Source organism: Callospermophilus lateralis, chromosome 4 (assembly GCF_048772815.1).
Source record: "Callospermophilus lateralis isolate mCalLat2 chromosome 4, mCalLat2.hap1, whole genome shotgun sequence".
NCBI classification, from domain to species: domain Eukaryota; kingdom Metazoa; phylum Chordata; class Mammalia; order Rodentia; family Sciuridae; genus Callospermophilus; species Callospermophilus lateralis.
In genome coordinates, this window is record NC_135308.1 from 94,044,653 (window position 1) to 94,060,097 (window position 15,445).

The 15,445-nt window shown below is 46.7% G+C and overlaps 3 protein-coding genes across 25 annotated transcripts in view; 1 reads left to right on the plus strand and 2 right to left on the minus strand.

Moving 5' to 3' along the window:
• Ppfibp1 (PPFIB scaffold protein 1) overlaps nt 1–15,445 on the plus strand; it is a 288,979-nt gene that overhangs the window by 119,298 nt on the left and 154,236 nt on the right. The gene's annotated exons all lie outside the window — the stretch shown is intronic.
• On the minus strand, nt 2,450–3,835 carry LOC143641642 (uncharacterized protein C12orf71 homolog). Its single transcript, XM_077109267.1, has 2 exons — nt 3,134–3,835; nt 2,450–2,692 (listed from the first exon to the last, which is right to left on the minus strand). The coding sequence occupies exons 1-2, from the start codon at nt 3,833–3,835 to the stop codon at nt 2,450–2,452; spliced, it is 945 nt and encodes a 314-aa protein (XP_076965382.1).
• LOC143641643 (uncharacterized protein C12orf71 homolog) lies at nt 10,775–12,160 on the minus strand. The gene is made up of 2 exons (XM_077109268.1): nt 11,459–12,160; nt 10,775–11,017 (listed from the first exon to the last, which is right to left on the minus strand). The coding sequence occupies exons 1-2, from the start codon at nt 12,158–12,160 to the stop codon at nt 10,775–10,777; spliced, it is 945 nt and encodes a 314-aa protein (XP_076965383.1).

Below are 15,445 nucleotides of genomic sequence, written 5' to 3' on the forward strand. Positions count from 1 at the left end.
TTTTTCAATACTGTCTATGTACAGAAGGTCTTTCAACCATTCGGGTTTTTTGGTTTGTTTGTTTGGGGGGTGTGTGTGTGTGTGTATAAGTTGTTAATGAACACAATATCTTTTTAAAATTTATTTTTATGTGGCGCTGAGGATTGAACCCAGTGCCTCACCCATGTGAGGCAGGCGCTCTACCACTGAGCTACGGCCCCAGCCCTCAGCCATTCATTCTGTAAACCAACTATTTCTCCTAGGCATTGCTGGCATGAACCTCTTTTTAGGTTTGGTTGAATTCCTCAGGTTCTATGGCCAGGCTGTTGCGGGGTGGAGCCAGTTCCTTTATTATTACCTAGGTGAGAATTAAATGCCAATCATTTCAACTTTTGCCAGACATACACAGTAGATAGCCTTTCTTCTTTCATTTCCGAAGTTCAGGGTCAGCATACTCCTTACTGAGTCTCATGGTGACTCTTGCAACACCAAATCCAGGCAACCTTTTGAACTCTTCCATGTCCCTTGTAGAATATTTTCTGCATTGTTTCAAAAGAGTTGAAAAGAAGTGGCCACCACTGTGTACCCACCCGATGAGTGCGTGTCAAGTTCCTGGCCCTGTATCCTGCCACTTCTAGCAGCAGTAAGTAAGTTTTTAACCCAGCCTTGCTTCATCTATGAAATAGAGATAATGGTGTCTTCTTTGCAGAGTGTTTTGGACTCCAGATGTTGGTGAAGTCAGGGAGCCAGCAGAAGGCGAGGAGGGTGTTTGAGTGAGCCAGTGAAATGGGTTGGCGTTCTCAGAGAGGTGGAGAAGTGAGAAGTGTGGCTGGAAAGAGACTTGTCTGTGACCTTGAGCACAGACAGTATTTGTGGAAGGGCCCTGTCCTTTGATCTCTTCCAGACTTTGAAAATCAGTGTTCCCGTGCTGCATTATTCGTTTCTACTACGGACTACTTTGACCCACCACCATTTATAGTCCCGTGCTTACATGGTTTTAACTCATTTTTCAAAAAAGCAATATTAACCCAAAGATACGGACATTTTTATCTATCTATCCATCCATCCATCCATCCATCTATTTATGGGGTATGTTAAGAGGGCGAGTTATCTGGCATTCCCTTGTGCTCAGTGTATGTGTCAGTAAGGGAGGAAGGGAGGGAGGGAGGGAGGGAGGAGCTAAGGAAGTTGAAGTCGAGGAAAGAAAGGCCTTTGAGACCAAACGCTCATGGGCTTTTCCAATGAACAGTGAAGGTGTCTCACAGGCTGGTAGTCCAAGCTGGAAGAGGGCGACCTTTGAGGGAACCTGTGGTGAGCGAGGCAGAGGATGTGCATTGGTAACACAGGGAGAGTCAGCAAGCAGATGGAGTCCAGGCTTCCTCCAAGAAGTTGACCTGTGGGGACAATTTTCATGACGCTTGCAAAGGAATTTCAGAGAGAACCTTGCAGTGGGTTGAGAGAGGACTTGGCTAAATCAAGGTCTGCCGGGGGTGGGGGGCGGTTGGGAACAAACCTTTGGTAAAATGACTGCAGTGGGAAAAATAAAAATAGCTCAGAGAGAGTTCACTCCAGATCTCTCTTGGAGAGAGAATCAAGACTAGTGGAGAGATCCTTAGGAACATGACCTCTGCCACCAGCAAGAAAGAGTATGTATGGAGTGCTTGCTTTGTCTCATTCACTCTCCCAACAACTGTATGAAGTCTGTGGTACCATCTCTCTCATCTCGTGAATGAAGATAGCCAGGCTTTTGAGTGGTTAATCAGCATTCCCAGCCGTCACCTTCCTCCTCTGTGGGCCATTTAGGCCAGCCACCTTGTGGGAACCAACCAACCAACGTGCCAGAACGTGTTAAAATGACTTAATAGAGTACGTCTGGTTCCCCAGGATCATCAGAACTGCTTTCTGAGTGTCCCAAACACTATCAATTGGAATGAGCTTCCCCTGTGCCTCCCTGTCTGCTGCCACTTGATCTAGACCCAGTAGTTCCACCAAATCCATCCTGCCATGTGGGAGTCTTGACAGGTGTCCTGCTGCCTTTGGCAGGGGGGAGATGAGTTGATGATAAGAGAAGATAAAATGCATGAAATAATAACACAGATGAGACGAGGGCAAATACAGTAAGACGGGATGTTGGGGGAGAGACACAGAATGCCTTTTGTTTAGGAATCATTCCTCCACCTGAGCGGTTCTGAGAATGCACACCACTCTCTAGACAACATATGTGGTTTGAACCTGGGCCCACGTTTTATGATGGAAGAGGAGAAAGATGTGAATAACCACAACATTTTTTATTGGGGGAAAAAACGTGAATAACAGCAACATTTTTTATTGGGGAAAAAATGTGAATAACTACAACATTTTTTTATTGAGGGGGGAAAAATCCTTAAAACTATGGGGACTGTTTGAATAGGGATTGTCAAAACATTTGAAATTCTGAGTACATAGGGTTTCCTAACTGGGGTGGGGGTGTTTACTGAGGTTGAATTCTCTGGCCTCTAAGGAAGCAGTGCTTCTTTGGTTCAAGCACATCAGGGTCCTTGTAGGCCAGGTCGGGGCGCCTTCTCCGCCGCAGGGAGGAGACCATCCGCTTTCTGAACCACTGGACAATGGATCGGACATTCAGACAAGATGTGGTCCCTGAGTGGGACCCCTCCGTTGACTGCCCTGATGAGACTGAGCGGGTGTCTTCAGTGTCTCTCTCCTGGCTTATCATCTGGCAAGAGAAGGAGGATGAGTTAGAAACGTGTGATGTCAGCAGCAATGAAGTCAGTATGTGTTCATTTAGGGAAATCCATTTCTTTCTCCTTACCCATTTAGCCCAACTGTAACTGTAACCTTTTAAGTACTCATTAATCGTTAGACAGTCAGACAGACACACATATACACACACACTTTTGTTTTGTAAATATTATCATTAGTCCTCCTCTTTGTTCCTCCCCCTCCCTTGTGTTCTCTCAGTGCTCCCTGTCATTTTCCTTATACCTCCTTCCCCAGCTCTTTCCCTTGCTGCCGTCCATCTGTCTTTGCTCATCTCTTGGTGGACTGGGTTCTACCTCTGCTTCACAGCAGGTAGAATAAGTGAGTCCGTGCTGTCCAACCTGGCACCCCCACTGGGCCTATCCCTTGCTCTGAAATGGAGGAGCTCCATGCTCACCTCAATAAGTTCATCTCCTCGCCTGGGTGAGATCTCTGGAAGCGGGATGATGTCTTCGGTATCTGGTAGTTTCCACCAGGGCCAGGCCTGACGAGCACCACGTTCTTGACAAGTGAGCTGATCCAACTGGGGAGAGGTACTTGTGGATGCCTCTAGATCCTCATCCAGAGCAGAATCAGAAAAGGTTTGATCGTCGTCGTCGTTGTCGCCGTCGCCATCATCATCATTATTGTCATCATCGTTGTTGTCGTCATCGGCATCGGCACGGGCACCGTGTTTGTCATGGTCATCGTGTTTGTCCTGGTATTCATCTTCGTCGCCTTTCAGATCCTCTCGATATGCATCAAGGTATCTCATTAGACCTTCCAGTTTCCAGAAATTCTGGTTTCCCCTCTCCTGTGGGTACTTGACCATCCTTTGGGGGTCTCCATGTGGATCTGGACTAGCTGGTGAGTCTTCGTAGCGGGAGCCCAGATAATCCTCCACGACCTGGACGATGGGCAGCTCACAAAGCTGCTCTGAGTTGTCATAAATTTGTTCTCGCCATCCCATGGGCAGCCTGCTTCTTTCAGTCACCCATGACTCTTGGACAAGAAAGAAGTAGCAGCAGGAAGAAACGTCTGTAGTCGAGTCTTCCGAGGAGTCACTGTCTGTCCAGTCGATGGTGTCCTCATCGGGGGTATAGCCTCCAGAGAGGCTCATATTTGATTTGGATTTGGAAAATCCAAAAAGAAATCTTCCTCGTCAGCGCAGTTGCTGGTGTACGATGTGTCTTTCGTGGTGCGCAAATCCCAGTTCTGCCTCAATCTGGAAGCTTCAAAAGAAAAAAACCCTTGACGTAAGATATTGGGAAGAGATCATGCACTTTAGCAATAATTCCCACTCCTCTTCCCGTTCACAATTCTTGCGCTCTGTCAGAAGCTCATCCTGTGTTTGCACCCCCCAGTCAAGGGCAGAAGGAGCAGGCCTTTCTATTTGCAGTGTCTAATAACCCTCTGTACTGAGCGTCTCCTCCTGTTCCCTCTCACACTTTGTCTTGTTTTAGTTGAACGATCTACCTGTTATTCAAGATAGTTGAACAAGATTTGAAAAATACAGGAAAGTGTGAGGTTGAAAATAAAAATCTGATGCCTCGATCCAGAGGAAATGAGAGTGAGTACTATTCCTAGAAGAATTTGGTGGATTTCCTTATCATCTTTCCTTTTTCTTCACACACACATACTTGTATGAGTGTACATTTTACATACATACATACACACCCGTATACATTTGGAGTCACATCAGTAGAGAGCTTATTAAATGATAGCACAGCCAGCAAGAAACCCATGTATGACTGTTGTGTAGTTCTTAACCCTGTTCTTATTAACGCTACTTCAGCGATCACTTAGGTTACATGTTCACGGGTCCTTAACATTGTCTTATTGATGTCAGTCAGTACCTTTTATCTATCAAAGTCTGAGTGTCTCTGTCTTCATATTCCTATTTGTTGGATCAGTGGACCAAAGGCCACAAGTCTTACGATAGTTGCTACTAAATTTCTTTCTAGAAAGTATGGCTGTTTCAATGCCCATTCTCTCATCATCCAATGGCACCTTAATTCAGCATTTTCCTTTATGCGCCAGGCATGGAAGTGGGGAGAAGCACAGGCACAATGTCTATCCCCCCCACCCCCTCCGCGCGCGCCCGCACCCTCATACCCCCCCCCCCCACACACACCCACACACACAGACACACACACACACACACACACACACACACACTCACACTCACATTGAAGATGAGTCTTGCTGAGCTCTGCGTGCTGCCCACACAAAGAGATGCTGCCAAACCCAGTGGCATAAACGAGCTGTCTGAAGTCCTGCAGACCCTTCTTCGAAGTGGCTTTAAACATCAACTGTTAGAAGCCTGTGTTCTAAGAGTGTTGGCTAACATGGCTGCCGTGGCAACAGAGGAACCTGTTGTCATAAGCATGGAAGGAGTTAAAGGTATACAAACCCAAAAGGACCTATGCCTTTATTTTCAGTTATTTTTTGCATTACTGCGACCAAAATACATATTCAGAACAACTTAGAGGCGATACAGTTTATTTGGGGCTCAGGTTATCAGAGGTGTCAGCATATGAAGGGCCACCTTCTTTGCTCTGGGTTCACATTGAGGCGGCACATCATGGGGACAGGACCCAGGATAGGAGAGGTACTCTACTGATGATGGGTTAGGAAGCTGACAGAGAGGAAGGGGCCCCAGGAAGAATAGCACTCTCAGGACACCCCTTCGGTAACCCACCACCTCCAGCCATGTCCCACTTGCCTCCAGTAACCACTCAGTCGGACTGATTAGGTTGTAGCTCTCAGAATCTACTCCTTTTCCTCTGAATATCATTGCAATAGCTTGAGCTTCTAGGGGACACCTCATATCCAGATCATCATATTCTACCCCTGGTCCCTAATAGCTACTGTCCATTTCACAGTTAAAAAGAAGTTCCTTTACAAGAGGCTCATCATTTTAGCAGATCAGCACTGCCAAAAAGTCCCCTCCGAGACTCCAGGCAAGATCTTGACCGAGAGCACGGGTAAAATCAAAACCAAATTTCCTACATCCAGTATGCAGTGGTACAGAATAAATATTCCCCTCTGCAAAGGGAGGAATATGGTTGTGGCAGAAAGAAGGGTTGTGGCAAAATGAACCCAGTGTGGCACACTGGTCACCTGTTTCTGAGAAAATCATCTGGGATACGTGGTTGTCAGATGTTATTTCGAGAGGGCTTTCTCGGCCTTGCCCCTTTAACCTGGCTGGTTGCGTGCACATGGGCTCCATTTAGACTTACATCTCTGTAGCCTCCAGGTTTTCTCAGCAGCCAGTCATGTGATTGGCATCTCTTAATTCCTGGTGTCCCCTTTCCAGCTTGAGCCTCAACCTTTCAGCTTCACACACGGGCTGCTTAGACGCAATCGGCAGGGCCTCTGGCTCTGCTAACACTCTGGCCTCCCAGACCCTTCATTTGAAATCTGGGTGGAATTGTCCATTGCCCCCTACCCTGAGCATCTGCATTCCAGAAGAAGCATTGCCACTTGAGTAAGGCCGAGTTCTGTTGCCAGCCTGCGCAGTACCTCAGGCACCTGGGATAATGACTGTTGCAGGTCCTGGGCAGCTGAACATGCTGAAAACAACTTCCCAGTCCCCTCTTTTGAAGCAGGTCATCCACATAATCTCTAAGAAATTTGCTTTCCTATACTCTGGACCTCTGGTGGGTATGGTCTTGCAGATTCCTGAGATGCCCTGCAGGTTTCCCTCCTGTCGTCCCTGTAATATATAGTACTTCGCATCTCTTCCAGAGCTCAACAAACACACCTCCTTGGCCCCAGCGTTACACACATTTTTCTGGCCAAATGTTGGTTTTTTCCAATGCCCCGTAGCTCTGCTTTCTGCTCCTGATTCTCACAGTAAGCCAGGCTAAAAACTGCCTGCACTGTCCTTGGCACTGACTGGATGTTGTGCTGTCTTGAGATTTCCTTTGTCAGATTAGTCCATCACTATTGAATTCAGCCTCACACAGTTCTCAGGGTGTGGGTGAAAGCTACCTATGCATTTTTTAAATTTTTATTTATCTGCCAGAATATGGCAAATGTGGAAGTGGTTTGCAGGAGCAATTTTGAAAAGGTTAGAGCGACAAGGTGGAAATGCTTCAGAACGCTGTCGTCCAAGCTTAATGGGCAATACCGGTGTGAGCTCAGAAGCCCAGAATGCCAGTAGGAACCGGTACCATGCTCACGAAGTTTCAGAAAGCAATGAGTTCCTGTTAGGAACTGGACTACAGTTCTGGAGGGCTGGCATACAGCACACAGCTTCAAGGCTGTCCGCCCTCTTCTCTGGTTCCTACACCATGGGCTGCTGGTTGTTTGACCACTGTCCCGCGCACTTTCCTTGCTGATGGCATCACGGAATGAAATGGATCTTGACTGACTCACAGCTCCCCAGTGAGGCAGTCTGGCCCCTTTGGCATCCCTTTGCCACCTGGCCCCTTGACATCCCGGTGCAGTATTCAACACAGTCAAGGTAATTACCCCATGCAACGCCTTGCAAAGTTGCGTTTTGGATGTGCAACCCTTTGTGCATGGTGCGAACACTTTCGGCCTATTCTCTTAGCCAGATGATAGTGTATGACGTTTGTAAGCATGGCCACCATGCTGTATGCCAGCCCTCCAGAACTTAGTGGTCTGAGGGTACCAGTTTGACAATTTCAGAGAGCAGAGCAGGATAGCATCTCATTTTCAGTCCCCACAGTAGTGGGATCGTCCCTACAATACTCCCATCTCTTTGTGAGAACCACTCTCTTGGTGAAAAATCATTTGTAGCAGATCGTGTGCTAAATGACATCAGTCTGGGGTTGGGAGGGCGGGAAGTGTATGTGAACACATTGTTTGTTGTTGATTTGATTTTCTGTACGTATGTGTTTTTTTTTTTTCAATTTTTGAATTTGTTTCAGTTGGCTGTACATGACGTTAGAATGCATTCATGCGCATTGATAGATCATACATAGATGGGATGTAATTTCTCATTTTTCTGGGTGTACATGTTGCAGAATCATATTGGTCATGCAGTCACATATACATACAGTAATACTGTCTGTGTCATTCTACTGTCTTTCCTTTCCTCACATCCGCTCCCCTTCCCTCCCTTCACTTCCCTCTACCTAATCTAAGGGAACTCTATTTTTTTCCAGTGGGCCCCCACCCCCTGCCTTGTTGTGAATTAGTAGCCACATATTATAGAAAAGATTCGGCCTTTAGTTTTGTGGGATTGGCTCATTTTGCTTAATATGATGTTCTCCAACTATAACCATTTACTGGCAAATGCCATAATTCTACTCTTCTTTCAAGGCGAGTAAGATACCATTGAGTACATATACCACATTTTCTTGATCCCTTGATTTATTGAGGAACACCGAGGTTGATTCCTCAGAAAATTGGGAAGGGAACCATTATTTGACTCAGCTGTTTCACTCCTTGGTTTATACCCAAGGACTTAAAATCTGCATAGGATAGTGATGCAGTCACATCAATGTTTATAGCAGCTCAGTTCACAATAGCTAGAGTATGTGTGCGGTTTTGATTGGTCATTCATGTGCTAACGACCACACGGTATGGTTTAAAAATAATTGTCGATCTTGAATCGCCAGTGGTCATGTTGATGTCTTTTTCAATACTGTCTATGTACAGAAGGTCTTTCAACCATTCGGGTTTTTTGGTTTGTTTGTTTGGGGGGTGTGTGTGTGTGTGTATAAGTTGTTAATGAACACAATATCTTTTTAAAATTTATTTTTATGTGGCGCTGAGGATTGAACCCAGTGCCTCACCCATGTGAGGCAGGCGCTCTACCACTGAGCTACGGCCCCAGCCCTCAGCCATTCATTCTGTAAACCAACTATTTCTCCTAGGCATTGCTGGCATGAACCTCTTTTTAGGTTTGGTTGAATTCCTCAGGTTCTATGGCCAGGCTGTTGCGGGGTGGAGCCAGTTCCTTTATTATTACCTAGGTGAGAATTAAATGCCAATCATTTCAACTTTTGCCAGACATACACAGTAGATAGCCTTTCTTCTTTCATTTCCGAAGTTCAGGGTCAGCATACTCCTTACTGAGTCTCATGGTGACTCTTGCAACACCAAATCCAGGCAACCTTTTGAACTCTTCCATGTCCCTTGTAGAATATTTTCTGCATTGTTTCAAAAGAGTTGAAAAGAAGTGGCCACCACTGTGTACCCACCCGATGAGTGCGTGTCAAGTTCCTGGCCCTGTATCCTGCCACTTCTAGCAGCAGTAAGTAAGTTTTTAACCCAGCCTTGCTTCATCTATGAAATAGAGATAATGGTGTCTTCTTTGCAGAGTGTTTTGGACTCCAGATGTTGGTGAAGTCAGGGAGCCAGCAGAAGGCGAGGAGGGTGTTTGAGTGAGCCAGTGAAATGGGTTGGCGTTCTCAGAGAGGTGGAGAAGTGAGAAGTGTGGCTGGAAAGAGACTTGTCTGTGACCTTGAGCACAGACAGTATTTGTGGAAGGGCCCTGTCCTTTGATCTCTTCCAGACTTTGAAAATCAGTGTTCCCGTGCTGCATTATTCGTTTCTACTACGGACTACTTTGACCCACCACCGTTTATAGTCCCGTGCTTACATGGTTTTAACTCATTTTTCAAAAAAGCAATATTAACCCAAAGATACGGACATTTTTATCTATCTATCCATCCATCCATCCATCCATCTATTTATGGGGTATGTTAAGATGGCGAGTTATCTGGCATTCCCTTGTGCTCAGTGTATGTGTCAGTAAGGGAGGAAGGGAGGGAGGGAGGGAGGGAGGAGCTAAGGAAGTTGAAGTCGAGGAAAGAAAGGCCTTTGAGACCAAACGCTCATGGGCTTTTCCAATGAACAGTGAAGGTGTCTCACAGGCTGGTAGTCCAAGCTGGAAGAGGGCGACCTTTGAGGGAACCTGTGGTGAGCGAGGCAGAGGATGTGCATTGGTAACACAGGGAGAGTCAGCAAGCAGATGGAGTCCAGGCTTCCTCCAAGAAGTTGACCTGTGGGGACAATTTTCATGACGCTTGCAAAGGAATTTCAGAGAGAACCTTGCAGTGGGTTGAGAGAGGACTTGGCTAAATCAAGGTCTGCCGGGGGTGGGGGGCGGTTGGGAACAAACCTTTGGTAAAATGACTGCAGTGGGAAAAATAAAAATAGCTCAGTGAGAGTTCACTCCAGATCTCTCTTGGAGAGAGAATCAAGACTAGTGGAGAGATCCTTAGGAACATGACCTCTGCCACCAGCAAGAAAGAGTATGTATGGAGTGCTTGCTTTGTCTCATTCACTCTCCCAACAACTGTATGAAGTCTGTGGTACCATCTCTCTCATCTCGTGAATGAAGATAGCCAGGCTTTTGAGTGGTTAATCAGCATTCCCAGCCGTCACCTTCCTCCTCTGTGGGCCATTTAGGCCAGCCACCTTGCGGGAACCAACCAACCAACGTGCCAGAACGTGTTAAAATGACTTAATAGAGTACGTCTGGTTCCCCAGGATCATCAGAACTGCTTTCTGAGTGTCCCAAACACTATCAATTGGAATGAGCTTCCCCTGTGCCTCCCTGTCTGCTGCCACTTGATCTAGACCCAGTAGTTCCACCAAATCCATCCTGCCATGTGGGAGTCTTGACAGGTGTCCTGCTGCCTTTGGCAGGGGGGAGATGAGTTGATGATAAGAGAAGATAAAATGCATGAAATAATAACACAGATGAGACGAGGGCAAATACAGTAAGACGGGATGTTGGGGGAGAGACACAGAATGCCTTTTGTTTAGGAATCATTCCTCCACCTGAGCGGTTCTGAGAATGCACACCACTCTCTAGACAACATATGTGGTTTGAACCTGGGCCCACGTTTTATGATGGAAGAGGAGAAAGATGTGAATAACCACAACATTTTTTATTGGGGGAAAAAACGTGAATAACAGCAACATTTTTTATTGGGGAAAAAATGTGAATAACTACAACATTTTTTTATTGAGGGGGGAAAAATCCTTAAAACTATGGGGACTGTTTGAATAGGGATTGTCAAAACATTTGAAATTCTGAGTACATAGGGTTTCCTAACTGGGGTGGGGGTGTTTACTGAGGTTGAATTCTCTGGCCTCTAAGGAAGCAGTGCTTCTTTGGTTCAAGCACATCAGGGTCCTTGTAGGCCAGGTCGGGGCGCCTTCTCCGCCGCAGGGAGGAGACCATCCGCTTTCTGAACCACTGGACAATGGATCGGACATTCAGACAAGATGTGGTCCCTGAGTGGGACCCCTCCGTTGACTGCCCTGATGAGACTGAGCGGGTGTCTTCAGTGTCTCTCTCCTGGCTTATCATCTGGCAAGAGAAGGAGGATGAGTTAGAAACGTGTGATGTCAGCAGCAATGAAGTCAGTATGTGTTCATTTAGGGAAATCCATTTCTTTCTCCTTACCCATTTAGCCCAACTGTAACTGTAACCTTTTAAGTACTCATTAATCGTTAGACAGTCAGACAGACACACATATACACACACACTTTTGTTTTGTAAATATTATCATTAGTCCTCCTCTTTGTTCCTCCCCCTCCCTTGTGTTCTCTCAGTGCTCCCTGTCATTTTCCTTATACCTCCTTCCCCAGCTCTTTCCCTTGCTGCCGTCCATCTGTCTTTGCTCATCTCTTGGTGGACTGGGTTCTACCTCTGCTTCACAGCAGGTAGAATAAGTGAGTCCGTGCTGTCCAACCTGGCACCCCCACTGGGCCTATCCCTTGCTCTGAAATGGAGGAGCTCCATGCTCACCTCAATAAGTTCATCTCCTCGCCTGGGTGAGATCTCTGGAAGCGGGATGATGTCTTCGGTATCTGGTAGTTTCCACCAGGGCCAGGCCTGACGAGCACCACGTTCTTGACAAGTGAGCTGATCCAACTGGGGAGAGGTACTTGTGGATGCCTCTAGATCCTCATCCAGAGCAGAATCAGAAAAGGTTTGATCGTCGTCGTCGTTGTCGCCGTCGCCATCATCATCATTATTGTCATCATCGTTGTTGTCGTCATCGGCATCGGCACGGGCACCGTGTTTGTCATGGTCATCGTGTTTGTCCTGGTATTCATCTTCGTCGCCTTTCAGATCCTCTCGATATGCATCAAGGTATCTCATTAGACCTTCCAGTTTCCAGAAATTCTGGTTTCCCCTCTCCTGTGGGTACTTGACCATCCTTTGGGGGTCTCCATGTGGATCTGGACTAGCTGGTGAGTCTTCGTAGCGGGAGCCCAGATAATCCTCCACGACCTGGACGATGGGCAGCTCACAAAGCTGCTCTGAGTTGTCATAAATTTGTTCTCGCCATCCCATGGGCAGCCTGCTTCTTTCAGTCACCCATGACTCTTGGACAAGAAAGAAGTAGCAGCAGGAAGAAACGTCTGTAGTCGAGTCTTCCGAGGAGTCACTGTCTGTCCAGTCGATGGTGTCCTCATCGGGGGTATAGCCTCCAGAGAGGCTCATATTTGATTTGGATTTGGAAAATCCAAAAAGAAATCTTCCTCGTCAGCGCAGTTGCTGGTGTACGATGTGTCTTTCGTGGTGCGCAAATCCCAGTTCTGCCTCAATCTGGAAGCTTCAAAAGAAAAAAACCCTTGACGTAAGATATTGGGAAGAGATCATGCACTTTAGCAATAATTCCCACTCCTCTTCCCGTTCACAATTCTTGCGCTCTGTCAGAAGCTCATCCTGTGTTTGCACCCCCCAGTCAAGGGCAGAAGGAGCAGGCCTTTCTATTTGCAGTGTCTAATAACCCTCTGTACTGAGCGTCTCCTCCTGTTCCCTCTCACACTTTGTCTTGTTTTAGTTGAACGATCTACCTGTTATTCAAGATAGTTGAACAAGATTTGAAAAATACAGGAAAGTGTGAGGTTGAAAATAAAAATCTGATGCCTCGATCCAGAGGAAATGAGAGTGAGTACTATTCCTAGAAGAATTTGGTGGATTTCCTTATCATCTTTCCTTTTTCTTCACACACACATACTTGTATGAGTGTACATTTTACATACATACATACACACCCGTATACATTTGGAGTCACATCAGTAGAGAGCTTATTAAATGATAGCACAGCCAGCAAGAAACCCATGTATGACTGTTGTGTAGTTCTTAACCCTGTTCTTATTAACGCTACTTCAGCGATCACTTAGGTTACATGTTCACGGGTCCTTAACATTGTCTTATTGATGTCAGTCAGTACCTTTTATCTATCAAAGTCTGAGTGTCTCTGTCTTCATATTCCTATTTGTTGGATCAGTGGACCAAAGGCCACAAGTCTTACGATAGTTGCTACTAAATTTCTTTCTAGAAAGTATGGCTGTTTCAATGCCCATTCTCTCATCATCCAATGGCACCTTAATTCAGCATTTTCCTTTATGCGCCAGGCATGGAAGTGGGGAGAAGCACAGGCACAATGTCTATCCCCCCCACCCCCTCCGCGCGCGCCCGCACCCTCATACCCCCCCCCACACACACACACCCACACACACAGACACACACACACACACACACACACACACACACTCACACTCACATTGAAGATGAGTCTTGCTGAGCTCTGCGTGCTGCCCACACAAAGAGATGCTGCCAAACCCAGTGGCATAAACGAGCTGTCTGAAGTCCTGCAGACCCTTCTTCGAAGTGGCTTTAAACATCAACTGTTAGAAGCCTGTGTTCTAAGAGTGTTGGCTAACATGGCTGCCGTGGCAACAGAGGAACCTGTTGTCATAAGCATGGAAGGAGTTAAAGGTATACAAACCCAAAAGGACCTATGCCTTTATTTTCAGTTATTTTTTGCATTACTGCGACCAAAATACATATTCAGAACAACTTAGAGGCGATACAGTTTATTTGGGGCTCAGGTTATCAGAGGTGTCAGCATATGAAGGGCCACCTTCTTTGCTCTGGGTTCACATTGAGGCGGCACATCATGGGGACAGGACCCAGGATAGGAGAGGTACTCTACTGATGATGGGTTAGGAAGCTGACAGAGAGGAAGGGGCCCCAGGAAGAATAGCACTCTCAGGACACCCCTTCGGTAACCCACCACCTCCAGCCATGTCCCACTTGCCTCCAGTAACCACTCAGTCGGACTGATTAGGTTGTAGCTCTCAGAATCTACTCCTTTTCCTCTGAATATCATTGCAATAGCTTGAGCTTCTAGGGGACACCTCATATCCAGATCATCATATTCTACCCCTGGTCCCTAATAGCTACTGTCCATTTCACAGTTAAAAAGAAGTTCCTTTACAAGAGGCTCATCATTTTAGCAGATCAGCACTGCCAAAAAGTCCCCTCCGAGACTCCAGGCAAGATCTTGACCGAGAGCACGGGTAAAATCAAAACCAAATTTCCTACATCCAGTATGCAGTGGTACAGAATAAATATTCCCCTCTGCAAAGGGAGGAATATGGTTGTGGCAGAAAGAAGGGTTGTGGCAAAATGAACCCAGTGTGGCACACTGGTCACCTGTTTCTGAGAAAATCATCTGGGATACGTGGTTGTCAGATGTTATTTCGAGAGGGCTTTCTCGGCCTTGCCCCTTTAACCTGGCTGGTTGCGTGCACATGGGCTCCATTTAGACTTATATCTCTGTAGCCTCCAGGTTTTCTCAGCAGCCAGTCATGTGATTGGCATCTCTTAATTCCTGGTGTCCCCTTTCCAGCTTGAGCCTCAACCTTTCAGCTTCACACACGGGCTGCTTAGACGCAATCGGCAGGGCCTCTGGCTCTGCTAACACTCTGGCCTCCCAGACCCTTCATTTGAAATCTGGGTGGAATTGTCCATTGCCCCCTACCCTGAGCATCTGCATTCCAGAAGAAGCATTGCCACTTGAGTAAGGCCGAGTTCTGTTGCCAGCCTGCGCAGTACCTCAGGCACCTGGGATAATGACTGTTGCAGGTCCTGGGCAGCTGAACATGCTGAAAACAACTTCCCAGTCCCCTCTTTTGAAGCAGGTCATCCACATAATCTCTAAGAAATTTGCTTTCCTATACTCTGGACCTCTGGTGGGTATGGTCTTGCAGATTCCTGAGATGCCCTGCAGGTTTCCCTCCTGTCGTCCCTGTAATATATAGTACTTCGCATCTCTTCCAGAGCTCAACAAACACACCTCCTTGGCCCCAGCGTTACACACATTTTTCTGGCCAAATGTTGGTTTTTTCCAATGCCCCGTAGCTCTGCTTTCTGCTCCTGATTCTCACAGTAAGCCAGGCTAAAAACTGCCTGCACTGTCCTTGGCACTGACTGGATGTTGTGCTGTCTTGAGATTTCCTTTGTCAGATTAGTCCATCACTATTGAATTCAGCCTCACACAGTTCTCAGGGTGTGGGTGAAAGCTACCTATGCATTTTTTAAATTTTTATTTATCTGCCAGAATATGGCAAATGTGGAAGTGGTTTGCAGGAGCAATTTTGAAAAGGTTAGAGCGACAAGGTGGAAATGCTTCAGAACGCTGTCGTCCAAGCTTAATGGGCAATACCGGTGTGAGCTCAGAAGCCCAGAATGCCAGTAGGAACCGGTACCATGCTCACGAAGTTTCAGAAAGCAATGAGTTCCTGTTAGGAACTGGACTACAGTTCTGGAGGGCTGGCATACAGCACACAGCTTCAAGGCTGTCCGCCCTCTTCTCTGGTTCCTACACCATGGGCTGCTGGTTGTTTGACCACTGTCCCGCGCACTTTCCTTGCTGATGGCATCACGGAATGAAATGGATCTTGACTGACTCACAGCTCCCCAGTGAGGCAGTCT

Coding starts and splice junctions, on each gene's coding strand:
- LOC143641642 (XM_077109267.1), bottom strand. CDS start 3,835: ATGAGCCTCTCTGGAGGCTATACCCCCGATGAGGACACCATCGACTGG. Junction 2,693..3,133: donor GAGGAGATGAACTTATTGAG/GTGAGCATGGAG, acceptor TTCTCTTGCCAG/ATGATAAGCCAGGAGAGAGA.
- LOC143641643 (XM_077109268.1), bottom strand. CDS start 12,160: ATGAGCCTCTCTGGAGGCTATACCCCCGATGAGGACACCATCGACTGG. Junction 11,018..11,458: donor GAGGAGATGAACTTATTGAG/GTGAGCATGGAG, acceptor TTCTCTTGCCAG/ATGATAAGCCAGGAGAGAGA.